General features: G+C 35.1%; 1 protein-coding gene across 4 annotated transcripts in view; it reads left to right on the top strand.

The window, feature by feature from the left end:
* LOC135132661 (mediator of RNA polymerase II transcription subunit 13) overlaps positions 1–26,806 on the top strand; it is a 138,926-nt gene that overhangs the window by 103,746 nt on the left and 8,374 nt on the right. Inside the window, exons 4-14 of one of the 4 annotated variants that reach the window (XM_064060811.1) lie at positions 3,140–3,418; positions 9,165–9,438; positions 9,959–10,105; positions 14,462–14,908; positions 18,062–18,479; positions 21,396–21,669; positions 21,733–22,509; positions 24,257–24,800; positions 24,855–25,441; positions 25,497–25,726; positions 26,250–26,441. In XM_064060811.1, the coding sequence (XP_063916881.1) occupies positions 3,140–3,418; positions 9,165–9,438; positions 9,959–10,105; positions 14,462–14,908; positions 18,062–18,479; positions 21,396–21,669; positions 21,733–22,509; positions 24,257–24,800; positions 24,855–25,441; positions 25,497–25,726; positions 26,250–26,441 (4,169 nt within the window). The other 3 variants (XM_064060810.1, XM_064060812.1, XM_064060813.1) reach the window with 3 other exon arrangements.

The raw sequence follows: 26,806 nt of genomic DNA, 5'->3' as shown, positions 1-26,806 counted from the left end.
AAAAACTAAAGTCGAAAATTTCCAAAATTCAAAAATTGAAAAATAGAAAATTTGGAAAGTCGAAAAATCAAAAAACCGATAATCGGGAAATCGAAAAATGGAAAAATCGAAAAATTCCAAAACTGGAATGACGAGAAATCCAAGCATCAAAAAACTGAAAAATCTGAAATTCGAAAAATCAAAAATCTGAAATTTTAAAAATTGAAAAATTAAAATTTCGAAAAATCGAGTCGAAAAATTGAAGAAGAAGAATAAATTGAGGGATCGAAGAACTTGAAAATCCAAAAACTGAAACATCGAATCGAAAAATCGGGAACTCGCGCAATCGAAAAACTGAGAAATCAAGAACGTAAAATATCGAAAAATTGAAAAACTGAAAAATCGAGACATCGAGAATGACAAAATACAAAAATTGATTAATCCAGATAATTGACAAAGCGAAAAATTGAAAATTTAGAAACGTAAAAACTGAAAAACTGTAAATTTGAAGAGTCGAAAATTTGAAAAGTCGTAAAACGGAAACATGGGAAAAGTGAAGAATCGAATAATGAAAAATCGAGAATTTAAAGAACTGAGAAATTGAAGAATCGGAAAATTGAAAAATAGAGCAAATAGAAAATTGAAGAAAAAAACTGAAAGATCCAAAATTTAAAAATTGAAATATCGAAGAACTGAAAAGTCGAGAAATAGAGACATCAGAAAATCGAAAATTTCAAAAACTCTAAAATTTAAAAGTCGAAAAATTGAAAAATTAGAAAGCCGAAAAATCAAAAAACCGAGTATCGAAGAAATGCAAAAATCGTAAAACTGAAGAATCGAGAAATTGAACAATTCCAAATTTGGAATGACTAGAAATCGAAGCATCAAAATACTGAAAATTCTGAAAACCGAGGAATCGAAAAATTTTTAATTTTAAAAATTGAAAAATTAAAAAGTCCAAAGATCGAGTTGAAAAATTGAATAACGGAAGATAAATTCAGAAATCGAAAAACTTAAAAATCCAAAAACTCAAACATCGAATCGAGAAATCGAAACGTCGAAAAATTGGGAAATCGAGAACGTGAAAAATTGAAAAACTGAAAAATCGAAACATGGAAAAGTCGAGAAATCGAGAAATTTAAAACTTAGAAACGTAAAAACTGAAAAACTCAAAATTTGAAGAGTCAAAAATTTGAAAAATCGAAAAATTAAAGAATCAAAAAATTGAAAGTCGTAAAACAGGAAAATGGAAAAATGAAAAATTGATAATTTGAAGAACTGAGAAATTGAAGAATCGAAAATAGAAAATTGAAGAAAAAAACTGATAAATCCTTGTTCCTGATGTTTTCATGTGAGGCGATAAACTGTTAAAATTTAAACAAATATTAAAACAAAACATATCGTTAAAAAATTAAAAAACTAAACAATATTTTCATAGATTTTCAACTGAATTTAAAAATCGACTGGTAATAACGCTTGAAACCTACACAAAAATGTACAGGATGATTCACAGTTCCTTGATCTTACTCCTAATGTTTTTATTCAGGGCGAGAAACTGTTAGATTTAAACAAATATTAAAACAAAAAAATCTCGTAAAAAAAACGAAAAATTAAATATCTAAAAAATGTAGTTCTAACTTTTAATCGAGATACCAGTTTTCAAAAATATACAGGATGTTTTACACCTCCTTTATTTTGTTCCAGTTTTTATTATTTTTGTGAAAGTGTTGCGATTTTCGATAATTCTTGCATCAATTTTTTGAGAATGAAATATGTTTTTTAGACTCGAAAACAAAAATGCAATCTTTAATATTCCAATATTTCAAAACCCTGGTCAGAAAGCACATTAACATTACCACAAAGATTTCGTAAAAATTGGAAATATATTTGATAATTTAGATATAAAAAGATATAAATACAAGATGTTAAATGGATTCAAAATGAGGAAAAATTAAAGTTCACTGTTACGTCAAACAATCACAATTTTTTAATATACATAAGTCTTGGCTGCCTATGGAGAAAAATATGCATACAACGAATACAAAGTGACAAAGTGTGGGAAGCTATTATTTCAAAAACCCGATTAAAATACATGGAAGAGAACGGCGTGAAAGGATTCGTCATGTAGTATTTTTCCGCAGTCTATCCATAAATTAACAACCATCATTAATAAAAAATACAGCCGGCAACACCGCGCAGGAAAGAGCTTAAAGATTATAAATCACCGTCAGAAATGGTAAATAATAACCCGTACTTAATACTTGAACTTGACTAAAATACAACAGGTAGTTGTTTTAAAATTTCGTCTGATGTATACCATCTTTCACTAATTCAAATCCGGCACTATAGCGTTGTTTTTGAATTAAATCACCGACCGAGTGTGTTTATTTATTTTTTGAGGTAAAAATGGAGCCACGAAATTTTATTTTCAAATTTCAAATAATTTTTTTGCGAGAACAAAATACACACTCATTCCATATTCGCCAGCAAATTACCAACCCACGACATCAAGAGTTTTTTCATCCGGTGATTTGCTTTCCACATGACATTTTTACGTAACAATGAACCGTTTTTCATGTCATTTTCCGTAACACACGTACAGAGACTGGAAAGATCAAAGCGGAAAAATTACTTTCATCTTTTATTACATTAATTGATGTTTGTAAAAGCCGTTTCGGCGAGCCCACATTTTAACAGTGATTGCCGCGAAAGTGTTCTGTTGTCTCCATAAAACATTTATGTTCAGTACGAGAGCCCGAGCCAAATTTCCGACATGGAAACACTGGTAGCGTTTAGCCTAATGAAGTATATATTTATACGGTGTAATGACAACTTGTAAAGTAAACGCTAGCTGCTGTTTTCACAATGTAATATGAATTCGGTTAAGGTGTTCTCGTTTTGCTTTTGATACTTGTTTACAAAACAAACATCCACTGTTTCCATAGCGATTCATCGGTAACCTAATTCGGTTAATGTATTGGACTAAGTTTAATTGATAGTGGTTTTAGAGCACATTATTCCGGCGCGGTTGTTGCTTTTGGGGCAAAAAGTGGGGTTAAAACAACACTCCGTCGCTCTTGTTGCCGCTTTCGGGGTAAACTCATTAACACTTCGATAATTTTCCAAAAGTCGCTTGTTTGACGAACAGTTTGATTTCCAGTGATTCTGGCTCCCTACGGACTCGCCGGCACGTTGACCGGTCAAACTTTCAAGTCCCCTGACCTAACGGCGAAGTTCCTCGAGGACTGGCGTCAGTTCTACCCTCTGGATAACAGCAGCAGCCTGACCGACAGCAGCGTCGTCGAAGTGGTCGTCGGTGGCGTGAAAATGAAGTATCCATCGTGTTATGTCCTCGTCACCGACCTCGACGACAACGACAACTCGTCGATTATTAATTCTGGAGTGAATCCGACAAACGGAGTGGTGAAGAACGGAACGAGTAAGTTTGTATTGTAGTCATTGTTCGACGGGAAAAAAAGACACACACACGGATAATTTATGAGGGGGACATTGTCACAATGAAGCCACTGACGTTGATGGGTGTGCTTTTGGCAGTCATTTTTATATATTTTTTGTGTTGGTTTTTATTTATTGGAGGTATTAATGTCGCGACTGGACGAGAGTTTTAATTTGATTTGGCGTTTATTGTGCATGTGTTGATGGCGTTTATGATGTTCGTGACGTGTCTGTCGTGCGCTTGCAATGTTGTATGGTTCTGGAAAGCAATTTGGTATGCGGGCTGGTAAATATTAGTTTACTTAAGTTAAGTAATGTGATATAAGCGTTATGCAATTTGCGCTTACGGAAGGCTGTAAATGACACAAACATTTTTTCCAGGTTGTAACGTGTGTGTTAATTTAAGTAAGAAGCGTCTTTAAGTAGAGATCGCTTAAGTCGTGGATTTTTTGTTTAAGGAAGTGGATTTAAAGGTTTAAATTTAAGGAATCCGAGGAATTTTACATTATTGATTTTTCCGGTTACTTCGATTAAAAGAGTTATTTGGGAAGTCGTTTGAATTTGGAAAACTTTTCCACAGTTTGAATGTCAATAGTACATAGTAATTGTTATGATTATTGTGACACGTTTTTTAATTTCTAAAATTTTAATGAATTTAGCACGTAATTGACTTTGTTTTGTTCGTTTTATGTGTTTAATTAATCTTCAAATTTCACACTAGTAAATTTTATTTTATTTTTATAAAATAACGTACTCTTCCATTTGTGGTTTATGAATCCGTGTTGAATTTTTATCCTAGACATGGAGATTTTTTGCATTTTCGGCTTTTCGTTTCCTCAATTTTTCGATATTTAATGTAGGGATTTTTCTATTTTTCGATTATTTAATTTTTCGATTTTTCAAATTTTCTATTCCTCAATTCTTTATTTTTCGATTTCGCAATCAATCGATTTTTTGGTTTTCCCATTTCTCGATTTCCCGACTTTTCTATGCTTCAATTTTTTGATATTTCAGGTTGTTGATTTTTCGATTTTTTAAATTTTCAATTTTTCGATTTCTCGATTTTTTAATTTTTCAGTTTTGGGATTTTTCAATTTTTTGATTTATCAATTTTTCGATGTTTCAGTTTTGAGATTTTTCAATTTTTCGATTCCTCACATTTTGTACCATTTTTCAGTTTTTCGATTTTTCGTTCACTTGCTTTTTCAATTTTGTGATTTTTAAATTGTACAATTTTAGATTTTTTGATTTTTCAATTTTTCTTTCCACGTTTCAGTTCTTCGATGTCTATTTTTGAATTTTTCGATTTTTCAGTTTTACGATTTTTCAATTTTTCGATTTATGGATTTTTTTTAATTTAAAGTTTTTCAGCTTCAATTTAAAACTTTTCTATTTTAACCTATTTAGATTTCTCAAATTTACATTTTTTTGACTTCTCTCTCGATTTCTCAATTCTTCAATTTTTCGATTTTTCGGGTGTTTGATGTTTCAGTTGTTCGATTTTTAAAGTTTCAATTTTCGACTTTTCGATTCTCGATTTTTTAACTTTTCGATTTCTCAATTTTTTGATATATCAATTTTTCCATGTTTCAGTTTTGAGATTTTTCAATTTTTCGATTTATCGTTTGTTTACTTTTTCAATATTTTAATTTTTAAATTTTTTCAGTCTTAGATTTTTCGATTTCTCAATTTTTCTTTCCACTTTTCAGTTTTTTGAATTTATAGAATTTTTAAATTTTTGATTTTTAGTTTTTTGATATTTCGATTTTTCGATTTTTCAATGTCTGTTTTTGATTTTTCGATTTACTGATTTTTTTCATTTAAAATTTTTCAGTTTCAATTTTTAACTTTTCGATTTTGACCTATTTCGATTTTTCAAATTTAGATTTTTTGACTTCTCTCTCGATTTCTCGAAATTCCAAGTTTCAAATTTCTTAATTAATCAATTTTTTGGTTTTTCCATTTCACGATTTCTGAACTTCTCGATGTTTCGACTTTTCGATTCTTTAATTTTTCGATTTTTCGGGTTTTTGATGTTTCAGTTGTTCGAAATTGAAAATTTTCAATTTTTCGACTTTTCCATTTCTCGATTTTTAATTTTTCGATTTTTGTTTCAAATTTGGGATTTTCCAGTTTTTTATTCTTCAGTTTTTTGATTTTTGAATTTCTCGATTCTTCAAATTTTCGATCTCCCGATTTTTCGTTTTTCCATTACTCAATTTTTTAATTTTTGGCGTTTCTAAATTTTCAATTTCTCGATTGATCAATTTTTTAACTTTTCGGTTTCTCAATTTTTTGATTTAACAATTTTTCAATGTTTCAGTTTTGGGGTTTTTCAATTTTTCGATTCTTCATTTTTTGTCTAATTTTTCAATTTTTCGATTTTTCAACTTCCAATTTTTCGATTTCTCGTTTTTTTACTTTTTTAATATTTTAAATTTAAAACTTAGAATTTCAGGTTTTTCCAATTCTCAATTTGTGTTTCCACTTTCCTGTTCTTCGATAATTCTATTTTTGAATTTTTCGAATTTTTAAATTTTAAATTTTTCATCTTTTTGATGTTTCGATTTCTCAATCTATCGATTTTTTAACGCCTCGGTTTTTGGTTTTTCGGTTTTTAGTTTTTTAATTTTTAAAATGCCTGATTGTCCGATTTTTCAAATTTTCGGTTTTTCAATTTTTCGATTTTTCGATTTACCGATTTTTTGTAATTTAAAATTTTTCAGTTTCAATTTTTAACTTTTCGATTTCTCAATATTCGATTTTTCAAGTTTTGGGCTTTTTGATTTTCCAATTTTTCCAGGTTTCGATTTTTTAAATTTTGGATTTTAGGTTTTTCGATCTTCCAGTTTTTGACGTTTCTAAATTCTCGATTTTTCTTTTTTTCGATTTATCGATTTTTTGATTTTACATTTCTGGATTTTTGAACTTTTCAATGTTTCGATTTTTCAATTCTTCAATTTGTCGCGATATTCCAATTTTGTGATTTTCCAATTTTTCGATTCTTCACTTTTTGTTCCTTTTTTAAGTTTTTAAAATTTTCGACTTTTTCCAATTTTTCCACTGTTCAGTTCGATATTTCTATTTTTGAATTTTTGGAATTTTTAAGTTAGTTTTTGTTGAATTTTTCAACGGCTTCGTTGATGATTTTTATATTTTTCAATTTTTAAAATTTCTGATTTTTCGATTTTTTGGTTTTTAAATTTTCTGATTTTTCATTGTTGGTGATTTTTCAATTTTTGGATTTTGCACAATTTCGATTTTTTTCTATCACGACTTTCGATTTTTTAATTTTTCTACTTTTTTTTAATTTTGGATTTCAGATTTCTCAATTTCTCGATTTTTCAACTGTATATTGTCAAATTGTTCAATTTTTGTTTTTCAGCTTTTTGTTTTTTCATTTTTTCAATTTTTAAAATATTTCGACTTTTCGATTTTGCTCTATTTAAATTTTTCAAATTTCGACTTTTCGAGTTTTGGGCTTTTCGATTTTTCAATTTTTCGATTTTTCAATTTTTCAAATTCTGACGTTTCTAAATTCCCGATTTTTCGATTTCTCAATTTTTTGATTTATCAATATATATTTTTCAGTTTTGTGATTTTTCAATTTTTCGATCCTTCACTTTTTGTTTCTTTTTTATGTTTTTCGAATTTTCGACTTTCAAATTTTTCACTTTTTCAGTATTTGAATTTTTCAATTTTTAATATATTGCTCCTAGTTTTTTCGGTTTCTCAATATTTACACTTTTCAGTTCGATATTTCTATTTTGAATTTTTGGAATTTTTAAATTTTAGATTTTTCAGTTCTTCGATGTGATTTCTCGATCTTTGGATTTTTCAACGTCTCGGTTTTTGATTTTTGGATTTTTCAATTTTACAAATGTCTGATCTTTCGATTTTTGAATTTTTCGATTTACCATTTGTTTAATTTAAAATTTTTCAATTTCAATTTTTAACTTTTCGATTTTGCCCAATTCGATTTTTTTACTTCTTTCACGATTTTTCGATTTTCCAATTTTTTTCTAGGTTTCGATTTTTTAATTTTTCGATTTTTTTTTTTTAAATTTTGGATTTTAGATTTCTCGATTTCTCGGTTTTTCGATTTTTTAACTTTATATTTTCAAATTGTTCAATTTTTGTTTTTCAGCTTTTTGATTTTTCATTTTTTCGAATTTTTAGTTGATTTTCTGCTTTAAATACATGTATGTATTTCATATCGTCCGCTGTTCACATTTACGCCACTGGTTTTGCGGGATTTATTGGGCTGCACTTCAACGACGAACAAGGTTTAAAAAAAAATACAAAATCCAACAAGGTTAAAAAAATTATACAGGGTGATTTCACACTGGATATCCTGTATTTTATATTTCCGAGTGTTTTTTTTTCCAATACTTTCACAGTTTAAACAAATTCTAGCATTTCATTGTCATATTAATAGTCGATACACTGAAAAATTTCGTTTTGATTTCCACGGCGGAGCACTATCTTAATTGAAAACCTGAATATTCAAAAATTACTTTCATATCTTAACAACATCCGCTTAATTCGTCAATTTAGAAAGACCCAAAGCGAAACAAACATTTAAATCCGAACCAGACTACACACTGACTTCTCGATTCTGTAAAAACGACAGTCGTTTGATGGGAAACCGGTTACTCAAAATATAATATATAGCAGTTACTACAAATTGCACAAATTAACATAAATTACAACGGTCTGAAAAACATAAATCGGATTCAAGAGTTACATTTTTATAGCTCCTCCAACTCGATAAAATATTACTCTATTGACAAGCGACATTAATCAAACTCGACTCAAAAAATCTTAAATTCCTCAAAATCTACCGGTTAACGAGGCACTAAACAAGGGTCATTACACGAATATGCTTCTGCTGGTTCAATCATAATTATGGAGTTATGTTCGTTTGTTCGTATTTATTGGCGTATAATTATATATTGGACTCGTGTTTATTTTATTGCTAGGCAGACAATTCAATTATCGTTTAATTTGTTAATTTATTACAGATACAATTAATTGATTGCAAGGTCTGCTCTTAAGGTTATATTGAATATTTCTTAAGCGGAATTTATACGCACGGTATTAAAGTCTATATTCATTTTTTTTCGAAATATTGACCAGAGTGTATGTAAATCCAGCTTTACGGAAATCGTAACTATTGCACGTGTTGCATCATTGCAGGCCAATTATGCATGATTAGTTTGAATTAATAAAATTTAAAAATATTTTCCGCTGTGATAAGTTTAATAACTTAGTAGCCAATCGGTGATCGGGGATTGGATTACGAGTTAAGTACTAAATCCGGAATAATAGATATTATTTCGGTAAAATTTATCAAAAATTGTTAATTAATCGGATTAAATTGGGTTAATCCTGAATATTTGTAAGCCTAAAACGCTTTAATTCTCTCCTCGGCCGTTTAACAAGCGTTTAAACGCCCATTTCGCACCCCTTCCAAAACAAATGCAATTGAAATCCTCTTTAAAGACTTAATTAAACGCCATTTACGCATGCATCTAGCGTGACAGTGTAATTAAATCCCCAAATAGTTGAGTCGTAACGACAGTCCCGGTTTCGAAATTCCCCGGTTTGTGTTTGACACCGTGGACGATCGAATTTCGCATCATTTTCATCAAAAAAAAAAAAAAAAAAAAGTGCGGCGAAAACCACGCCCGGTGTATTTCTCGTGACTGACGACGTTGTTATTTCAGGTTCGCCCGTTCTCATCCAGACCCCGCCGCCTTCGCCGATCCAAATCAACAGCAGGGTACCTCAGCCAGGACCGTATTCGGTATCCGTCGAGCATACTTTATCCATGTCAAAAGACGAAACTGCCGCTACCGTACTGCCCGAGAGAGTCTGGCAGGAGTGCATCCACGGCGGACCACCTGGATGCAACCAGCCAACTTCCAACACACCTCACGAATTCACCGGACAATGGGATTTCGTGGATCCAATCAAACGCGCCAATTGTACCTGTTCTAAGTGAGTCACGTGACGATGCGAAAGATCACGTTGGGCGGATTTGTACGTGCATGCTGAGTTTGGTGTCGCTGTCGACGAGGCGAAATTCAGTTCTGGGGCGAGTCTGAGACCGCAGTCGGTTTATAGTGGCGTACGACCTGAGATCGGTTTTTGTAGCGAAATCGGTTCGTGAACGCACCCTTTCGGAAAATTTAATTAATTAACGCGGCTGCAATTTGTTTACAATTTCCCCGGCGCCGCCGGCGCGGTCAAACAATCATCTAAAATGCAGAATTTAATTTCGCCTCTAGCATCCTCGGTGGGCAATTTTGGTCATAATCCCAGTTCGTGTATGTACCAGAGTCTTGCATGCGATGGCCGTAGTTGGTAGTGCGTTGAGTCCTGAAGGATAATGCGAGGCGAGATTCGATTGGCGCGAACGGAGCAAGGAGGCGGGTAATGAACGTTGTCTTGTGGTAGTTTGTAGTCTGTAATTAGTGTATGTTAAGAGTTGTTGTTAGTGCACGATGCGACATTGCAGGTGTAGAAAGTACGTGGGCAGCATGACGAGCAATAAGTGGAGCACCGGTAGCAACACGAAGACAAGCAACTCGCCCCGGCCTTCGAAGGCAGTACGGGGACGTGTACCTTTCCACAGGCGCTCCCCCGTACCTGCAGAGTCCGACAGGTTGGTCACTCGCTTCATGGGTGACGGGCTTACACTGCCGGTGTCATTTTTTTTTTTTTTACTTATTGTTTTGTTACTTATTCAGTGTTTCGTTTTCGTTCGTTTTGTGCCGTTACGTAACGCCGCTTGGAGCGGGGCAGGCCGCGGGCAGGCGGGGAGGTTTTCTAATCTCGAACTGGTACAAGTGTCGAGAAATTGTCGAGCGAAGCTCGCTACACAATTTAATAATATATATATATTAAACTTTGGAAGTCTATATATTCTACATTTGGGCCCAAGATTTTTTCAGACCATTTTTTCTTTCCCCAATAAATAGTTTTTAACAACGTGCCGTAGAGTTGGTGCACCATTTTTGGTCACCCTGTATATATTTTTTTATTTTTTTTTTATTATTTTCAAAACTACTTTTAATTAAACCGTTCCACAATTACACAAATTTATTTATGTATTCTTTTCTGGTTATTTCACAACTCTGAATACCAAAATAAAGTTTATCGTTTCCGTCTGGTTGTATCTGTTCTTGACCTCTAAAATTGATTGTTCATCCTCGCTAAAAGATTGATGACGTCATCTACAATTGCAAATTTTACGTCACTTGTGCAGTGTAGTCCAACTTAATATATTTCAAAGACCTTAAGAAAATTAGGTTATGGTTGACATAAATGTCAGTGACAGGTGACAAACTAATAGTCATCAAAGATCACAAGGATGCGGCAAAATTGAGAAATTGTCTTAAAGTACAGTTCCCGTTTGAAATTTGAAAAATTATAAAATTTTGCTTGTGGTAACTTCTATGCATTGAAAATACATAAGATAGTAGAAACAAATTTCGATTTTTTTGCGAAAGTTTGGATACGTCAAGGAAAACCTCAACGCGGATTCATAAACCACAAGTACAAGAATTTTTAAAATTTTATAACAATCGGTCCAGTAGTTTCGGAGATTATGTATTTAATAAAAATCGTTTCATGAAACGTCCAGGAAACGTGAAAGTATTTATTGATCCTGAGATTACTTACGCTCAGAAAGTAAAAATTTTAAAGCCAACTTGGTTAGAATCTTTATAATAATAATAATAAACTTTATTTCCATCGGCCAATTCTGTCCATAGTGGATATAGATACAGTAATACAATAGTGTTTAACTTAATGATCAATTTACTAAATACTAAAAACTAAAAAACAAAACAAAATAAAATTTAAAAAAGTAATAAGAAAAAAGTTACTTAAAAATAAAAAGTCAAAAATCCCTGCTTTTAATCTTTATGTTAAATAAGTTCAGTGTAGAAAATTTTGAAGAGATGATTCCTAAAATACACATAAAATTTTACAACAATCCGTCCAGTAGTTTCAGAGGTTATTTGCTTAATAAAAACCGACACAGACAGACAGACGACAAACAGACGGAAACGGGGGTCCTATTGTTTAGTATCATACGGCTTGACACGTCCAGAAAACATGGAAGTAGTCGTTAATCGGATGGACTCTTACAATATTTCCTGAGCTTTGCTCGGAAAGTAAAAACTTTAAAACCAAATTATTATTAAAAAATGCTCTGCGGTATTGGTTGTACTTCATGGACTAGGAATCTAACTTGACTTGTCTTGATTTGACCTAACTTGACCTGACTTAGCTTGACCTGACCTGACTTGACTGAGTTGACCTAACCTGACATGATTTGACTGACTTGTTCTGATCTGACCGGACCTGATTTGATGTAACCTGACTTGACTTGTCTTGACCTGCTCTGATTTAACCTGACCAGACTTAAATTAACCCTATCTGACTTGACCTGACCTGACTTGACTGGCTTGACGTGACCTGACTTGACTTGACTCTATCTGCTCGGACTTCACCTGACTTGACTTGACCTGACTCAACCCGTTCTAACTTTTAAATTATTGAACGATCCTATGTTTTCTAGAATTGTAATTTTGTCAAAATTGAACGATAATTTCTGAAATTTTTGGATTTCTTAATTCGCAACGTCTGAAATTTTGAAATCTTAAGTTTTGTTTTGTTTCGTTTTAATATATAGAATTTTTTGCAACAACAGGATAGTTAAACATATTGTCAGTTTCCTGTTGGGAAAGGAAGACTTCCTATGTTAAGAAAAAATGGACCAATATAAGCCCCGCCCACCCGCCCCTTCTCGATTGTGATGAATGTTTTATTCATCGTGAGCTGAAAGGCGGAGTTTAGTTGCAAAATCTTCATTTCTCTAAAAGAAATTACCATATGAAATTCATCACAATGTAGATTGGGGCGGGTGGGTGGGGCTAATTTTTGTTTGTTTTTTTTTAATATGTAGTTTTCTTTCAACGACAAAATAGTTAAACATGTTTTCCGTTTCTTGTTAAGAAAAGACGACTTCCTATGTTAAGAAAAAATAGACCAATATAAGCCCCGCCCACCCACCCCTTCTCAATTGTGGTGAAGGCCTTATTCATCGTGAGCTGAAGGGCGGAGTTTAGTTACAAAATCTTCATGTCTCCAAAAGAAATTACCATATGAAATTCATCACAATGTAGATCGGGGCGGGTGGGTGGGGCTTAATTTTTGTTTGTTTTTTTTTAATATATAGTTTTCTTTCAACAACAAAATAGTTAAACATCTTTTCCGCTTCTTGTTAAGAAAAGAAGACTTCCTATGTTAAGAAAAAATGGACAAAATATAAGCCCCGCCCACCCACCCCTTCTCGATTGTGACGAATGTTGTATTCGTCGTGAGCTGAAAGGCGAAGTTTAGTTGCAAAATCTTCATTTCTCTAAAAGAAATTACCATATCCAATTCATCACAATGTAGATTGGGGCGGGTGGGTGGGGCTTAATTTTTGTTTGTTTGTTTTTTTTAATATATAGTTTTCCTTCAACAACAAAATAGTTAAACATGTTTTCCGTTTCTTGTTAAGAAAAGAAAACTTCCTATGTTAAGAAAAAATGGACAAAATATAAGCCCCGCCCACCCACCCCTTCTCGATTGTGACGAATGTTTTATTCATCGTGAGCAGAAGGGCGGAGTTTAGTTGCAAAATCTTCATTTCTCTAAAAGAAATTACCATATGAAATTCATCACAATTGAGAGTAGGGCGGGTGGGTGGGGCTTAATTTTTGTTTGTTTTTTTTTAATGTATAGTTTTCTTTCAACAACAAAATAATTAAACGTGTTTTCCGTTTCTTGTTAAGAAAACAAGACTTCCTATGTTAAGAAAAAATGGACAAAATATAAGCCCCGCCCACCCACCCCTTCTCGATTGTGACGAATGTTTTATTCATCGTGAGCTGAAGAGCGGAGTTTTGTTGCAAAATCTTCATTTCTCTAAAAGAAATTACCATATGAAATTCATCACAATTGAGATTGGGGCGGGTGGGTGTGTTTTAATTTTTGTTTTTGTTTTTGTTTTTTTTTTAAATATAGAGAGTTTGCTTTCAACAAGATAGTTAAACATGTTTTCAGTTTTTTGTTGAGAAAAGAAGACTTCGTATGACCCGACTTGACTCGACTTAACCTGACTTGATCTGATTTAACTTGCTTTGACCTGACTTGGCCTGACTCAACCTGTTTGGCCCTCACCTGACTTGACCTGACTTAACCAAACTTGACTTAACCAACTTGTTCTGATTTAACTTGCTCTGAGTTGATCTGAATTGGTTTGACCCGACCTGATTTAACATGATTTGATTTGACTCAACCTGATTTAAACTGACTTGGTCTGTTTTTTGACCTGACTTAACTTGATTAAACCTGACTTGATTCAACCTGACTTGACTCAACCTGACTTGACGCGACCTGACTTGACTTGACCGGACCTGATTTAACGTGATTTGAACATACATTCTTTAAATTAGGAATAGAACCCTTAAGAAATTTGCCATTTTGTTTATTAATTAAATAAAATTATTATAATAAGTTAAAATGTGAAATAATAGAATTCCATGTAAAATTAAACGAAAAAAAATTATTTCGCCGTTTCTCCAGTCGATGTTGTGTTTTTGTTCGTTGTTAGTTCTGTTCTTTGTCTTTATATTTGTCTATATATTGTTTCTATATATTTCACGATGTATCGCAAAACCCACCCCCAAAAAACGCAACCCTCTCTTATAGAAAACCTGCCGCCCCCGGCCGCCGTTCTCCAGCAAACGAAAACGCACCCGACATTAACCTCATCATAATTACTAATTCAACCCGAAACAGTACAATAACAATAATCTACATCACATTCATAGGCTGCTCCCGCAGGGTAGTGGAATAATAATTTTTAGCTTAGGAACATTAATCCTCACCGGCATGCATCATTCATCCGGATAATCGGCCGTTCGCCGCCCCCGGCACTCACTCGCGCCTTTCGCTTTTCCAGATGCTCCGGCTCCTACACCCCGCAAGGCGGCCCGCCTTCGTACCCCCGCACCCAGGAATCGGTGGCGATACCGTCGGTGGGCAGCCCGCCGTCGGTGGCGCCGTCGCCGCTCCCGAACCCCCACTCGCAGCCGGCGTCCGTGCCGCCCGGCGACCAGACGATGCCCCTGCTCTCGCCCCATCCGCCCACGATGCTTCCGTCGCCCGAGAAGACGCACACGCCCGACCAGCCGCCGAAGAGCGTCGAGAGCGCCGCCAACAGCCCCAACAGCGGACCGGTCGACGCGAAGAACGAGCAGCAGACGAACGTGGCGAGCGTGCCGGTGCTGAAGAGGCCGGTGTTGAGCGTGAGGGAGTACGAGAGCAGTCTGGGGGAGGAGGAGCAGACGCTGGAGATGCTGTATGATTATTCGACGTTGGAGGCGTGGCTCAATCATCCGGTGAAGAGGTGAGCGACAAGAAATTTATTGATATTTTTCATTACTGAATTTAAGAGTACTAGTGATCTATGAGTCTGAGTTGAGTTTTCACCCTAGACATCCAGATTTTTGAAAAAAAAAAATTAAGTTATCGTAATCGTGGTAATTCGTTAATCAAAATTTATTCGTTAACTTATACTTTTTTAGAATTATAAGGGTTATCATAAAAAATAAAGGTCGCAAAATCTTATTTATGATCTTTCGAAAAATCTGGATTTATTTACCTTCATTCGAAATAGAAAAATTACATTTAAAAGTTGGAAAATCGAAAAGCTTAAAAATTAAAAAAAAATCAAATAGTTGCATATCGTAAATTGAATAAACAAAAAAAAATCGAAAAATTGGAAATTTTGACATTTAAGAAAAGAAAAGTTGTTAAAATCAGAACATTGAAAAACCGAAACGAAAAGTTGAAAATGGAAAATGAAAAAATGAAAAAAAAAATGGAAAACGGAAAAATTGCAAATCGGAAAATGGAAAAGATTGAAATTGAAAAAATAAAAAAATATATAATCTGAAAAATGAAAATTAGAAAGATTGCAAAATAAAATTCGAAACTTGAAAAAAGAAAAATTATAAAATCAGATAAATCGAAAAATTGAAAAAATCAAGAAAATAAAAAACCAATAAGAAAAATTGTAAACTGAAGACATGAAAAGCTGAAAAATCCGAAAGTTGGAAAATCCAATAACCGAAGAATTTAAAAATGAAAACATGTAAAATTGAAGAAAGAAAAAAATTAAAAATTGAAAAATTACCAATCGAAAACTCAAGATATTTTAATTCGAAAAACCGCACAATCAAAAATTGAAGAAACAAAAAATGAGAAATTGAAAATTTGCAAATCTCGAAATTGAAGATGCGAGAAACTAAAAAATTAAAATTGAAAAAACAAAAATTATAAAATATAATAATTGAAACATTGACAGTTTTTCGAAAAATCTGGTTTTATTTACCTTCGACCAATTTTTTTATATTACAATTTTTTGTTTTCTCGTTTTCTTTCATTTCTCAATTTTTTCATTTTTTCAGTTCTTCGGTTGAAAAATGTTTCAATTTTTTGTGTATTCAATTTTTTTATCTTTAATTGTCAATTCTTCCATTTTCCAACTTTTAAATTTTTCGATTTTCCGATTTCTTTAATTTCCAATATTTAAATTTTAAAATACATAGTTAACGTTTTCGCTTTTAAAGTGTCCCAATTTTTAATCTTTGGATTTTTGAATTTTTCGTTTTTCAATTTTCCAAGTTCTTGGTTTCGAATTTTTAGATTTTTCAGTTTTTCATATTTCAATTTCACAGTTTTGCAGTTTTGCATTTTTTTGATTCGAAAGATCCAAAATTAAAAAAAAAAAACGGAAAATTTCAAAATCGAAAATGCGAAAAATCGAAAAATTGCAAATCTAGAACCCTAAAAATAAAAAAAAATTATTAATCCAAAAATTGAAAAATCGAATAAATGAAAAATTTTTAAAATCCAGTAATTGAAAACCTAATATTTTTTTTTTTTTTGTAAAAATTGAAGAATCAAGAAACTCAAATTGCAAAACTAAAAATTGAAAAATCCAAAAGTTGGAAAAATGAAAAACCGAAAAATTTAAACTTAAATTCATAAATTGAAAAAATGAAGAAGAGAAAAAACCGAAAAGAAAAATTGCAAATTGAAAAACTGAAGACATGAAAAATTGAAAAAACCGAAAGTTGGAAAATCGAATAACCGAAGAATTTAAAAATGAAAACTCGAAGAGTTGCATGTCGTAAAATTGAAGGAATGAAAAAAATAATATAATTGAAAAATTTCAATCGATAAATTGAAAAAAAAAATTATAAAATCGGAACATTAAAAAATTAACAATCGAAAATTCTAGAAATTTTAAGTCCAAAAACTGCAAAATCAAAAATCGAAGAAACAAAAAAATTAAAAATTGAAAATTCACAAATCTAGAAATTGAAGAAGCGAGAAACTGAAAAAATTAAAATTGAAAAAACAAAAAATTATATAATCTAGTAATTGAAAAATTGATAATTTTTCGAAAAATCTGGTTTTATTTACTTTCGACTAATTTTTTTAAATCACAATTTTTCGTTTTCATCAATTTCTCAATTTTTTCACTTTTGCAGTTCTTCGACTGAAAAATTTTTTCAATTTTCCGTGTATTCAATTTTTCAAATTTTCAATTCTTCGATTTTCCCACTTTTAAATTTTTCGATTTGGTAATTTTTCGATTTTCCGATTTCTTTAATTTCCAATATTTAGCTTTTAAAATACATATTTAATTTTTTCGATTTCAAAGTTTCTCAGTTTTTAATCTTTAGATTTTTGAATTTTTCGTTTATTCAATTTTTCAAGTTCTTGATTTAGAATTTTTAGATTTTTCAGTTTTTGATATTTCAATTTCAATTTCAGAATTTTACAGTTTTCCATTTTCGAAAAGTTCAAAATTAAAGAAAAAACGGAAAATTTCAAAATCGAAAATGCGTAAAATCGAAAAATTGCAAATCGAGAACCGTAAAAATCGAAAAAAAAATTATTAATCCAAAAATTGAAAAATCGATTAAATGAAAAAGTTTTAAAATCCGGTAATTGAAAACCTATTATTTTGTTTGTAAAAATTGAAGAATCAAGAAACTCAAATTGCAAAATCTAAATATTGAAAAATTTAAAAGTAAGGAAAATTCTGTCGAAATAACCTTCGACCGATTTTTTTAATGGTGTTGCCAGATTGATTAAAACCTTGAATTTCTGAAGAAGTTTCAATTAAACATTTTTTCAATTATCTTCTATTACAGTACGCTATTAGCTTAAAGTTGCAAGTATAGTAAGACATTAACCAATCTCAAGACTTTCCACATCATTTACCACTTCTAATAAAATCCATTACTTTTCACATTAGAATTAATTTGTTTTAATTTATTCCTCCATACTTGTAACACAAACAAATTACTAAGCATTTATTGGAATTAAGCTCCCAGGTGATAATCCTGTCAGCCATTGAAAGTACTTCAAGGCCTTCATTCACTAATAGAATATCTTAACCATCGACGCATTTGCAAGATTTTTTTCCCATCGACTAGTAGATCACACTCCCGACAACCCCACACTAATCCCGTTTCTCCCGCAGGTTCAAGCCGGACGGAAAAGAAAAAAGGAACAGGATAGGCAAGGCGGACATCTACACGATGTACAACCAGAACGGGGTCTCGTTGAACAACAACGATCTAACGAACAATATCAATACCAAAAATCAGTTTATTAAGCAAGAGATTAAGCAGGAGATGGGGGAGGAGGCGGCGGCGCCGCTGGGCCAGATGCCGCCGCACGGGATCAAGAGGCCCGGGGATCCCTACGAGTTCGACGAGGAGGGCGCCGGCTCGGCGATAGACGGCTTCAAGAGGGGGCAGGCGGTGGTCAAGGAGGAGCCGAAGGACTCGAAGAAGGTCAGCACGGGGAACCTGTTCACGAGCGAGGGCCTCCAGCCGTCCTACAAAGACCTGGATCAAATTTTTGATAATTCGGACGACACGAGTAGCGACGAGGCGGTAAGTCGAGGGGTGGTGTTAGAATTAGATACGATTGGGTCAAATTCACACTAACATTTTGACCCAGTTGTGTTAATGTATAGTTTTAAATATGTAGTTTTATGCAATCTATACTATACAGGTTGAGAAAGTCGTTTGATTTTTTAAATGAATCCATATAATGTGTTTTAGAGCATTGTCACTTAATTGGACATTTTCTTGTAGTTGTAGGCAAATTGTTGCTTTATATAGAAACTGTTGATTTAAGCTACGTTGTTTTCGTAATTTTTAATTGCATTTTCTTCGCAATGGCTGATTCAATCTTGCAAAAATAATATTCGTCTCATTACTATCACACGAGAAAGCGAGAAAATGGGTTTAAAAATTACATTCGGCGACGTCGGCGCTTTTCTTCCGGCAAACGCTCTAGTAATATCGTAGTCGTAATTAAACGGAGCGTTAAAAGTTAAAGTTTCTGGAGTTACATTTTCCAGAAGTTTATTAGAAGTTTGGCCTCTTCCTCTGCAGAAAATACAAATACTTTACGTCAAGAACAAACGTTAGAGAGTGCCTTTGAATAGTAACAATGACAGTAAAACTAATTAACTACAAAATTTATTTTTATGTTGTTACTATAAATCAAACTTCAAATTTAGGTCTGACAATGTTACCAACCTAAAACCAACAAAAAATAGAATTTTGGTGCAGTTACTTTGGGTGTTTTCTTGCGATAAGGTTTTATTAACTAGAAATTGTCAATCTATCGTTGTACGTAGTGTGCCATGGCGCTCGTACGTCATTCGTCGAATACATAACCTCGTCCATTTTCGAGTTATTTTAAACGGAAAAAACACTTTAATTTCAGTTTTAGTGCATCGACTGAAACGAAATGTGCCCATTAATTGTTGTTTGTCCCGAATTTATGGTTGTTATGATTAACATTGACGGTGAAGACATTTTGTGAAAATTGGTGCCTTCCAACATCTCGGACTTGCGAATTATCTCGAGTGTTTTAGTGCATTTGTAAATCTCGTGCTGAACACCAGGCTGGAAGTGGAAATACTAAACATTTTAAAATAAAAACTTTGGTATGAATTTTAATTTCACACAAATGTCAAATGTCTATTGACAGCGCTGCCACCCACGCAATCATGTGCAAAAATTCCCAAATAACCATGACCAGACTTTCCAATTTTTTATAAAATCGTGAACAAAGTCGAAAATTAATGTATTGAACTCGTTTAATAAGACATAAAGTTGTATAAAAATATATAATTGACTAATCATTGAAGTTTCCGTTGCAATTGCCGTATTTAAAGGGGTTGTAGAAGAAAAGTGGAGAATTTAAGTTGATTACTACAAGAATTTACCATTTTAGACATGTTTTAAGTTTCTTGTTGCCGAAATAAGTCTACACATATTAAGAAAAAGAAAAGCAAAATGTTGCCCCGCCCACCCGCCCTATCTCAATTGTGATGATTTTTTTTATTCGTCGTGAGCCAAGAAGGCGGAGCTCAACTGCAAAATCCTTATTTCTCTACGAGAAATTAAAAACATGTTTTTGAGTATCGTGTTGTTCAAAGAATACTATGTATATTAAGGAAAAAATAAAGCCAAAGATTAGGCTCCACCCATATTCGCCCCCATATCAATTCTCAATTGTGATGAATTTTTCATTCGTTATCAGATCGCGGGGCGGGGCTTTATTACAAGATCCATATTTGTCTACAAGAATTTAATATTTTAAACATGTTTTAAGTTTCTTGTTCTGAAAATACGACTACGTGTATTAAGAAAATCGGCAAAATATAAGCCCCGCCCACCCGCCCGGTCTCAATTGTGAGGATTTTTTTTTTAATTGTCGAGAGCCAAAGGAGCGGAATTTAATTGCAAAATCTTTATTGTTTCTATACAAGTAATTACAATGTAAGACATACTTTTGAGGATCGTGTTATTCAAAGCATACTATGTATATTAAGAAGAAATTAAAGCCGAAGATTAAGCTCCACCCACACCTGCCCTGATCTAAATAGTATTAATAGTATATGTGTTTTAGATTTCTAAGAATAAAAAAAATCATTACAATTGAGATCGGGTGGGTGGGCGGGCCTTAAATTTTGCCTTTTTGTTTTAATATGTGTAGACTTTTTTTTCACAACTCGTCATCAAAAACATGCTTTCAATTTTTTGTAATGAAATACATATTTTGCAGTTAAGCTCCGCCCTCTTGGTTCACGGCGAATAAGAAAAATCATCACAATTGAGATCGGGTGGGTGGGAGGGGCTTATATTTTGCCGTTTTGTTTTAATATGTGTAGATTTTTTTTCACAACATGAAACTTAAAATATGTTTAAAACGGAAAATTTGAATAAGGAAATATCGATTTCGCCATTAGGCTCCGCCCCATAATTGCAAAATCTATATTTCTTTGCAAAAATGTACCATTTTAATGGCTAAGTATATCAAGAAAACAAGGCAAAATAACTTGATTATACTTTTCATAAATACATTTGTATTTTGATTGGCAGAAGTTTTTTTATGTTTCTTTTTTGTATCTACACAACTTATAACATTCATTAATAAACTACTTGCTAAAGGAAATTTTATGAATGACTGTAAAACTAATGTTTCTGATGAGTTTGTACGTGTCGGTCCCACTACTGGGATTCTCTGTGCACGAATATATGGCATTCTATTTATAAAGTAAAATCGTAGAAAAAAAAACTAACTCACCCTTTATAACCGGGAACTATTTTACCAATCTTCCTGTTACTGAAATCTTTGATTTTCCCCATTTACATGTCTGAAATAATAAGGAGGTATCGAGGAAATTCGTACATATATGACAGTTGTTTGAGCGCATATCCACGTCGCTCGTCTTAGTTAATAGATAAATTTCGCTTGAAATTTCTTACTTATAACTAAATTTTCTTTAGATGCAAGTACAAACCCCACCTGGATCAACAACCCTGAACCATCACGAAGACAACAAACGGTTATCTGGACACGGCGGCTGTCCCACCATGGGTATCCTCCGACCGGAAGAACTGAGCAAGATGTTTCCGACCCCTCCCAGTTTAGAACACAACCCTATAGCTTCACCATGCGGCCAATTAGACCTACCACTGCCAGATTATACAGATCTCGCCATAGTCAGGACCAAACAGGAGATATATCCGAATATGGGCAGTCCGCAGGAAGAACACATAGGTACTGTTACTTTGTCAACACTATTACTATTTTTTGTTACTATTTATTGTTTGTTTGTTTTAGACGACTGGAGCTACGTTTTCAAGCCGCCCGTCATCTGCAAGATGGTCGGTTCGAGCAAGTACGCCCCCCTGACCAACCTGCCCAGCCAGAGCATGCCCGTCGTCACCCTGCCCACCTACTGCGTGTACAAGCCCTCCTGGCTCCAGCACGCCGAGAAGCCCATGCAGCAAATAACGCCGTCGACGAGCGCCCAGCCGCTCCCCAACTCCCTCCCGAGCAACCTGCAGAACTCGTTCCCTCCGAGCCCGCTGCACGGCGGCTTCCGTCAGCCGCCGCCGCCGTACGAGCTGCCGTCGCCGGCGACGTCGACGGCCAGCTCCTACCTGAACAAGAACCTCAACTCGGTGGAGGCGGTGCCGACGCCCTCAGTGCAAAGGACGCCCGAGGCGAACTCGCTCGCTTTGAACGTGCTCCTGACGGACACGGCGTCGAATATTTTTCGCGATCACAATTTCGACAGTTGTACGTTGTGCGTGTGCAACGCGGGTGGCCGTGTGGTGGGGAACATACGGGGGGCAGACGCGGGGGTGTATTTAATCAGTTCGTCCTGTGATAAAACGCACGGTGTTCAGCAGCCGAGCAGCCCGTTTCCGGGGGCGTGCGGGATGGGACAGCCGCCCCCATACGGAGGAATGCTCTCGCCGCCCCACCACCAGCAGCAGCAGATGCTGGTGGACGAGGACGGCATCAGGTGCAGCTGCGGGTTTTCGGCCGTCGTTAATAGGAGGCTGGCGTACGGAAGCGGGCTGTTCTACGAGGACGAGATGGAGATCACCGGTAAGGCCAAAGGTGCCAGAATTTTTTTTTTTTTTTTTTTTTAATTTTTGAAAGGGTGGCAGAATTGTTCTCTGTGGCCCAAGCACTGTTAAAATTAGATGAATCATCACTAAAGAGTGAATTGAAAAAGTTTGGTGTTTTGCGTTTTAAAGAGCTATTTACCACCTGTTGATTTGTGTCGGTAATACAGGAAGTTACACTTGTATGTAATGTCTCCTTCATGGTCTATTGTTTTTTTAAGTATAAAAGTTAGTTGTGAATTAGTCCACAGTTGTAGATATATGTATTTAACAGATTTTTTTTAGTACTAGTATATATAGCAAAAGTGACAGTTTTTTGTTTTTTATGATTTTATAAACTGAAAAAAAATTAGTTGTGTTGTACATTTGATTATAAAAAAAAGAAAGAAAAAATGTGTCGGCAACAGCAACGTGTTCCTTATTCGATTTGACAGCTACTGTCAAGTAACTGTCAAATAATGCCAACGTGATTATTTTAAAAATAAATTTGATGGTTTACTACATCACTTTTTTGTGATCATATGGTATTTTTACCTAACTTTGTGAAAGCATTAATACCAAAACTTTTAGTTTTGAAATTAAACCAAGTAATTACAAACCATAAAATCATTATTAGGAATTTCTTGCTTTTTTTTTGAAATCATAAAATGTTCATGGCGATTTTAACAGTGATAAATGTTGGTGTTTTTTTTTCAATTTTAACAAATGCATGATTTAAGAAAAAAGGGAAAAAATAAGCCCCCCCCCCCCACCCGCCCTATCTCAATTCTGATAATTTAATTGCAAAATCCTTATTATTTCTCTACAAGAAATTACCATGTGAGACATGTTTTTGAATATTGGTGTTATGCAAAGAATACTATGTATGTTAAGAATAAAATAAGGCCAAAGATTAAGCCCCACCCATATCTGCCCTGATGTAAATAGTAATGAAGTTTTCATTCGTTGGTAGACCTAGGGGAGGAGCCTAATTGCAAAATCCACATTTCCTTACAAAAATTTATCATTTTAAACGTGCTTTAAGTTTCTAAGAATAAAAAAAGATCATCACAATTGAGATGGGGTGGGTGGGCGGGGTTTATATATATTTTTTCCCAAATGTACATAGTATGTATTCTTTGGACAACACAATACTGAAAAACATGTTTTCAATTTCTTGTAAAGAATTAAGTATTTTGCAGTTAAGCTCCGCCCCCCTTGGTTCACGACGAATAAGAAAAATCATCAGAATTGAGATAGGGCGGGTGGGCGGGCTTACATTTTTTGCCTTTTGTTGTAATATGTGTAGACTTCTTTTGACAACATGAAACTTTAATTAAGTTTAAAATGGAATTTTGAAGTTTGTCTTTCATCGTTGCGTTCTCATCTCAAACTTTTAAATTGACAATAATCTGACAAAACGAAAATTCTATCAAAGACAATTCTTCAAAAATCCGTGTCTTTCTTTGATGATGTTTTTTATTGTTGTCTTGGCATTAAGTTCACGAATGCACTGAGAGAGCAATAAAAATTCTATCAAAGACAAACCCTCAAAAATCCGTATTTGTTTTTGATCGTGTTTTTACTGCTCTCTCGGTACAATGCTCCCGTTACCGTATGATCGAGAAGTAAAATTCGTTTAATATTATTTTTTTGTGGAAAATTTTTATTGAAGACGTTTCGTTAACAAAAATCTTGTTAAAATTTTTTTTACGTAGTGAACAATATTTAAAATGGTGTTATTTCAGGTATCGCGGAAGACCCCGGCGAGAAGAAGAAAGCCTCCCTCCTCTCGTTCCTCATCGCCACCAACTCTATCAAGCTCAATCCGGCCCTGGACCGCGAGCAAGTCGACATCCTTCCACACAGTCTTCTCGAACTGATCCGCGAACAGTGCGTGTTCATCCCTAGTACAGCAAACGCTTTGTGTCGAGCGGCGCGCTACGTCTACCCGAAACCGACCGTCTTCTCCAATAACGTGCACGTCCTCGAATATTCGGATAGTAACGAAGTCACCACCATCGCCCTCGAGCAGAGCCGGAACATGTTCGAGAACCTCTCCGTGTGCAAGATGGAGGACGGCCACCAGAAGCACGGCAAGTCGGAGGGCTACGCGGTCCACCGGTGGCCCTTCCTGCGGGCCAACGGACCGCAGTGCAACCAGGACATCGTCCGAGTCATGAAATCCCTGCAGCCGCTCCTCCAGGAAGCGATCCAGAAGAAGTGCCAGACGCGGCTGTGGGAGGCGCCGTCGGCGGTGAAGGGGCCCTTGACGTGGCGGCAGTTCCACAGGTGCGTCATCGTGTCTACGTGTAATATAATAGATGATGACGCTTTCGTGTCTAGGTTGGCAGGCAGAGGCACCGACGACCGCTGCGAGCCCCAGCCCATCCCCTCCGTCGTGGTGGGCCACGACAAAGACTGGCTGTCGCTCTCGCCCTACGCCATCCAGCATTGGGAGAGCCTCCTCCTCGAGCCGTACTCGTTCGCCCGGGACGTCGCCTACATCGTGGTGGCGCCCGACAACGACGCCGTATTGCCCCGAGTGCGTGCCTTCTTCAAGGAGCTCTCGACGGCGTACGAGATGTGCAAGCTAGGCAGGCACAGCCCCATCACCAAAGTGCTGCGGGACGGCATCCTGCGGGTGGGAAAAACGGCGAAAACGAAGATCGGCAACGAGCCCGTGGAGGACTGGTTCACGTTGCTGGGGGAGGGCGAGATCACGGACATGCTGAAGTTGTACGCGCAAGTGTGCAAGCACCATCTGGCGCCGCATCTGCAGCAGGTGCCGATGGACAAGACGCTGCTGGACCCGCCCCCGGAAACGGGCGACAAACCGACGCCGAGCCCGATGCCGCCGCCGAGCACGCCGGACGGCAGCGGGCAGAGCTCGGGGGCGGAGAAGGCGCCCAGCACGCCGAAGAGCGAACAAGGTACGAAAAAAATTGTGTGTATGGAACGGGGTTAATGGTGGTTTTGGGGTTGTAGATGCAGACGGCATGAAGGATTCAGCACCTCAGTCAAATACAGTTCCTGAAAATCCATACGATGACGACGAGCGGGAGGTTCCATCGGTGGTTGTATACCTAGTGGAGCCGTTCTCGTTGGGCTCGGACCAACCCGAATTGCAAAGGCTGGCCTGTTTGGCACTATTACGGTGTTTTCAGTCGGTACTGGCGGCAGTACCAGAGAATATCCGAAATAACATTAGTGTACAGGTAAATTTTTTTTGTGACACGTGTTTTCTAACCAATAGGAACGGTAGTATTGTTTGGTGATTCTAAGAAGTGTTTTCTCCAAAACTTGGCAAATTTTGTATGCAGAGAGATATTTTACCAATCTTTATTTTTCACTTATCATTTGTAAACAAAAAAAAATTGAGTGTTGTTTTTTGAGGTTAAATGGCTGTAACCACATTGTTTGTAAATATCTCCAGCGTTGTCATCATTATTATAATTTTATCCAAACATCATGTTCTTCACTTCTGTACAAAAGGTTATCTTCTTGGGTACAGAAGTCGAAAATAAGTTAAATATTAATAAATTATTGATCTGCTATGCTCAGCTATCAAGAGCACACATCTCTCATGGCATTTTTTTCTCCGAATTTTCTAGTTTATGAAGACGTTTTTAGAAATTATCACAATTACACACAATAATCGTAGAAAAAAATGTATATGTATCTCAAGTATAAAGTAGGTTTTTCCCTCATGACAAGCTAATCAAGACCCGATTGTTTTAGATCATATCTATGGAGAGCATCGTCGAACTTGGCAAAGCCAGAGACCGGACGCGCCATAGCGACCACATGCGAGCACTCTCCTTGAACATTTTCTCTCAATGTCGCCGCCTCCTGGTGCACACAAACAACGTTAAATCCCTCACAGGTTTCGGCACGGCCGCAATGGCCGACCAATTTTTGAAGAGTAAAGATGTAAGTGCATTTTTGAGCAAATCTTGATTGATGTTTATTTGGTTGCATAAAACACGGGGCATTTATAGTATTTTAATGAACAAGTCTCAAGACATTATTTTAAGACACGAATCCCCTAATTTCCGTTTCCTCAGGGATGAACGTGTATTTTATGCTATTTTTTCTACTTCCACCCCTTTTTTCATTTTTTTAAATTAAAATCAAAATTGGAATTTCAAAATGCAGGGGAATTTCGCCGTGGTTGGTATGACAAATGTCAGATTAACAATTTTGAAGCTGAAGACAATCTTGCGCCCCGCGGTTTCCAGAAAATTACTCAGACCAGGATTTATTGCCGAATCTTGTTTTGCGTATCAAAAGCATTA

The sequence above is a fragment of the Zophobas morio genome, unplaced genomic scaffold, assembly GCF_036711695.1.
Source record: "Zophobas morio isolate AGI-343-1 ecotype UQ-CSIRO unplaced genomic scaffold, CSIRO_AGI_Zmor_V1 ptg000021l, whole genome shotgun sequence".
In the NCBI taxonomy this organism is placed as follows: Eukaryota; Metazoa; Arthropoda; class Insecta; order Coleoptera; family Tenebrionidae; genus Zophobas; species Zophobas morio.
Note: the sequence above shows the minus strand (reverse complement) of the source record. Positions and strands in the feature narration are given on the sequence as shown.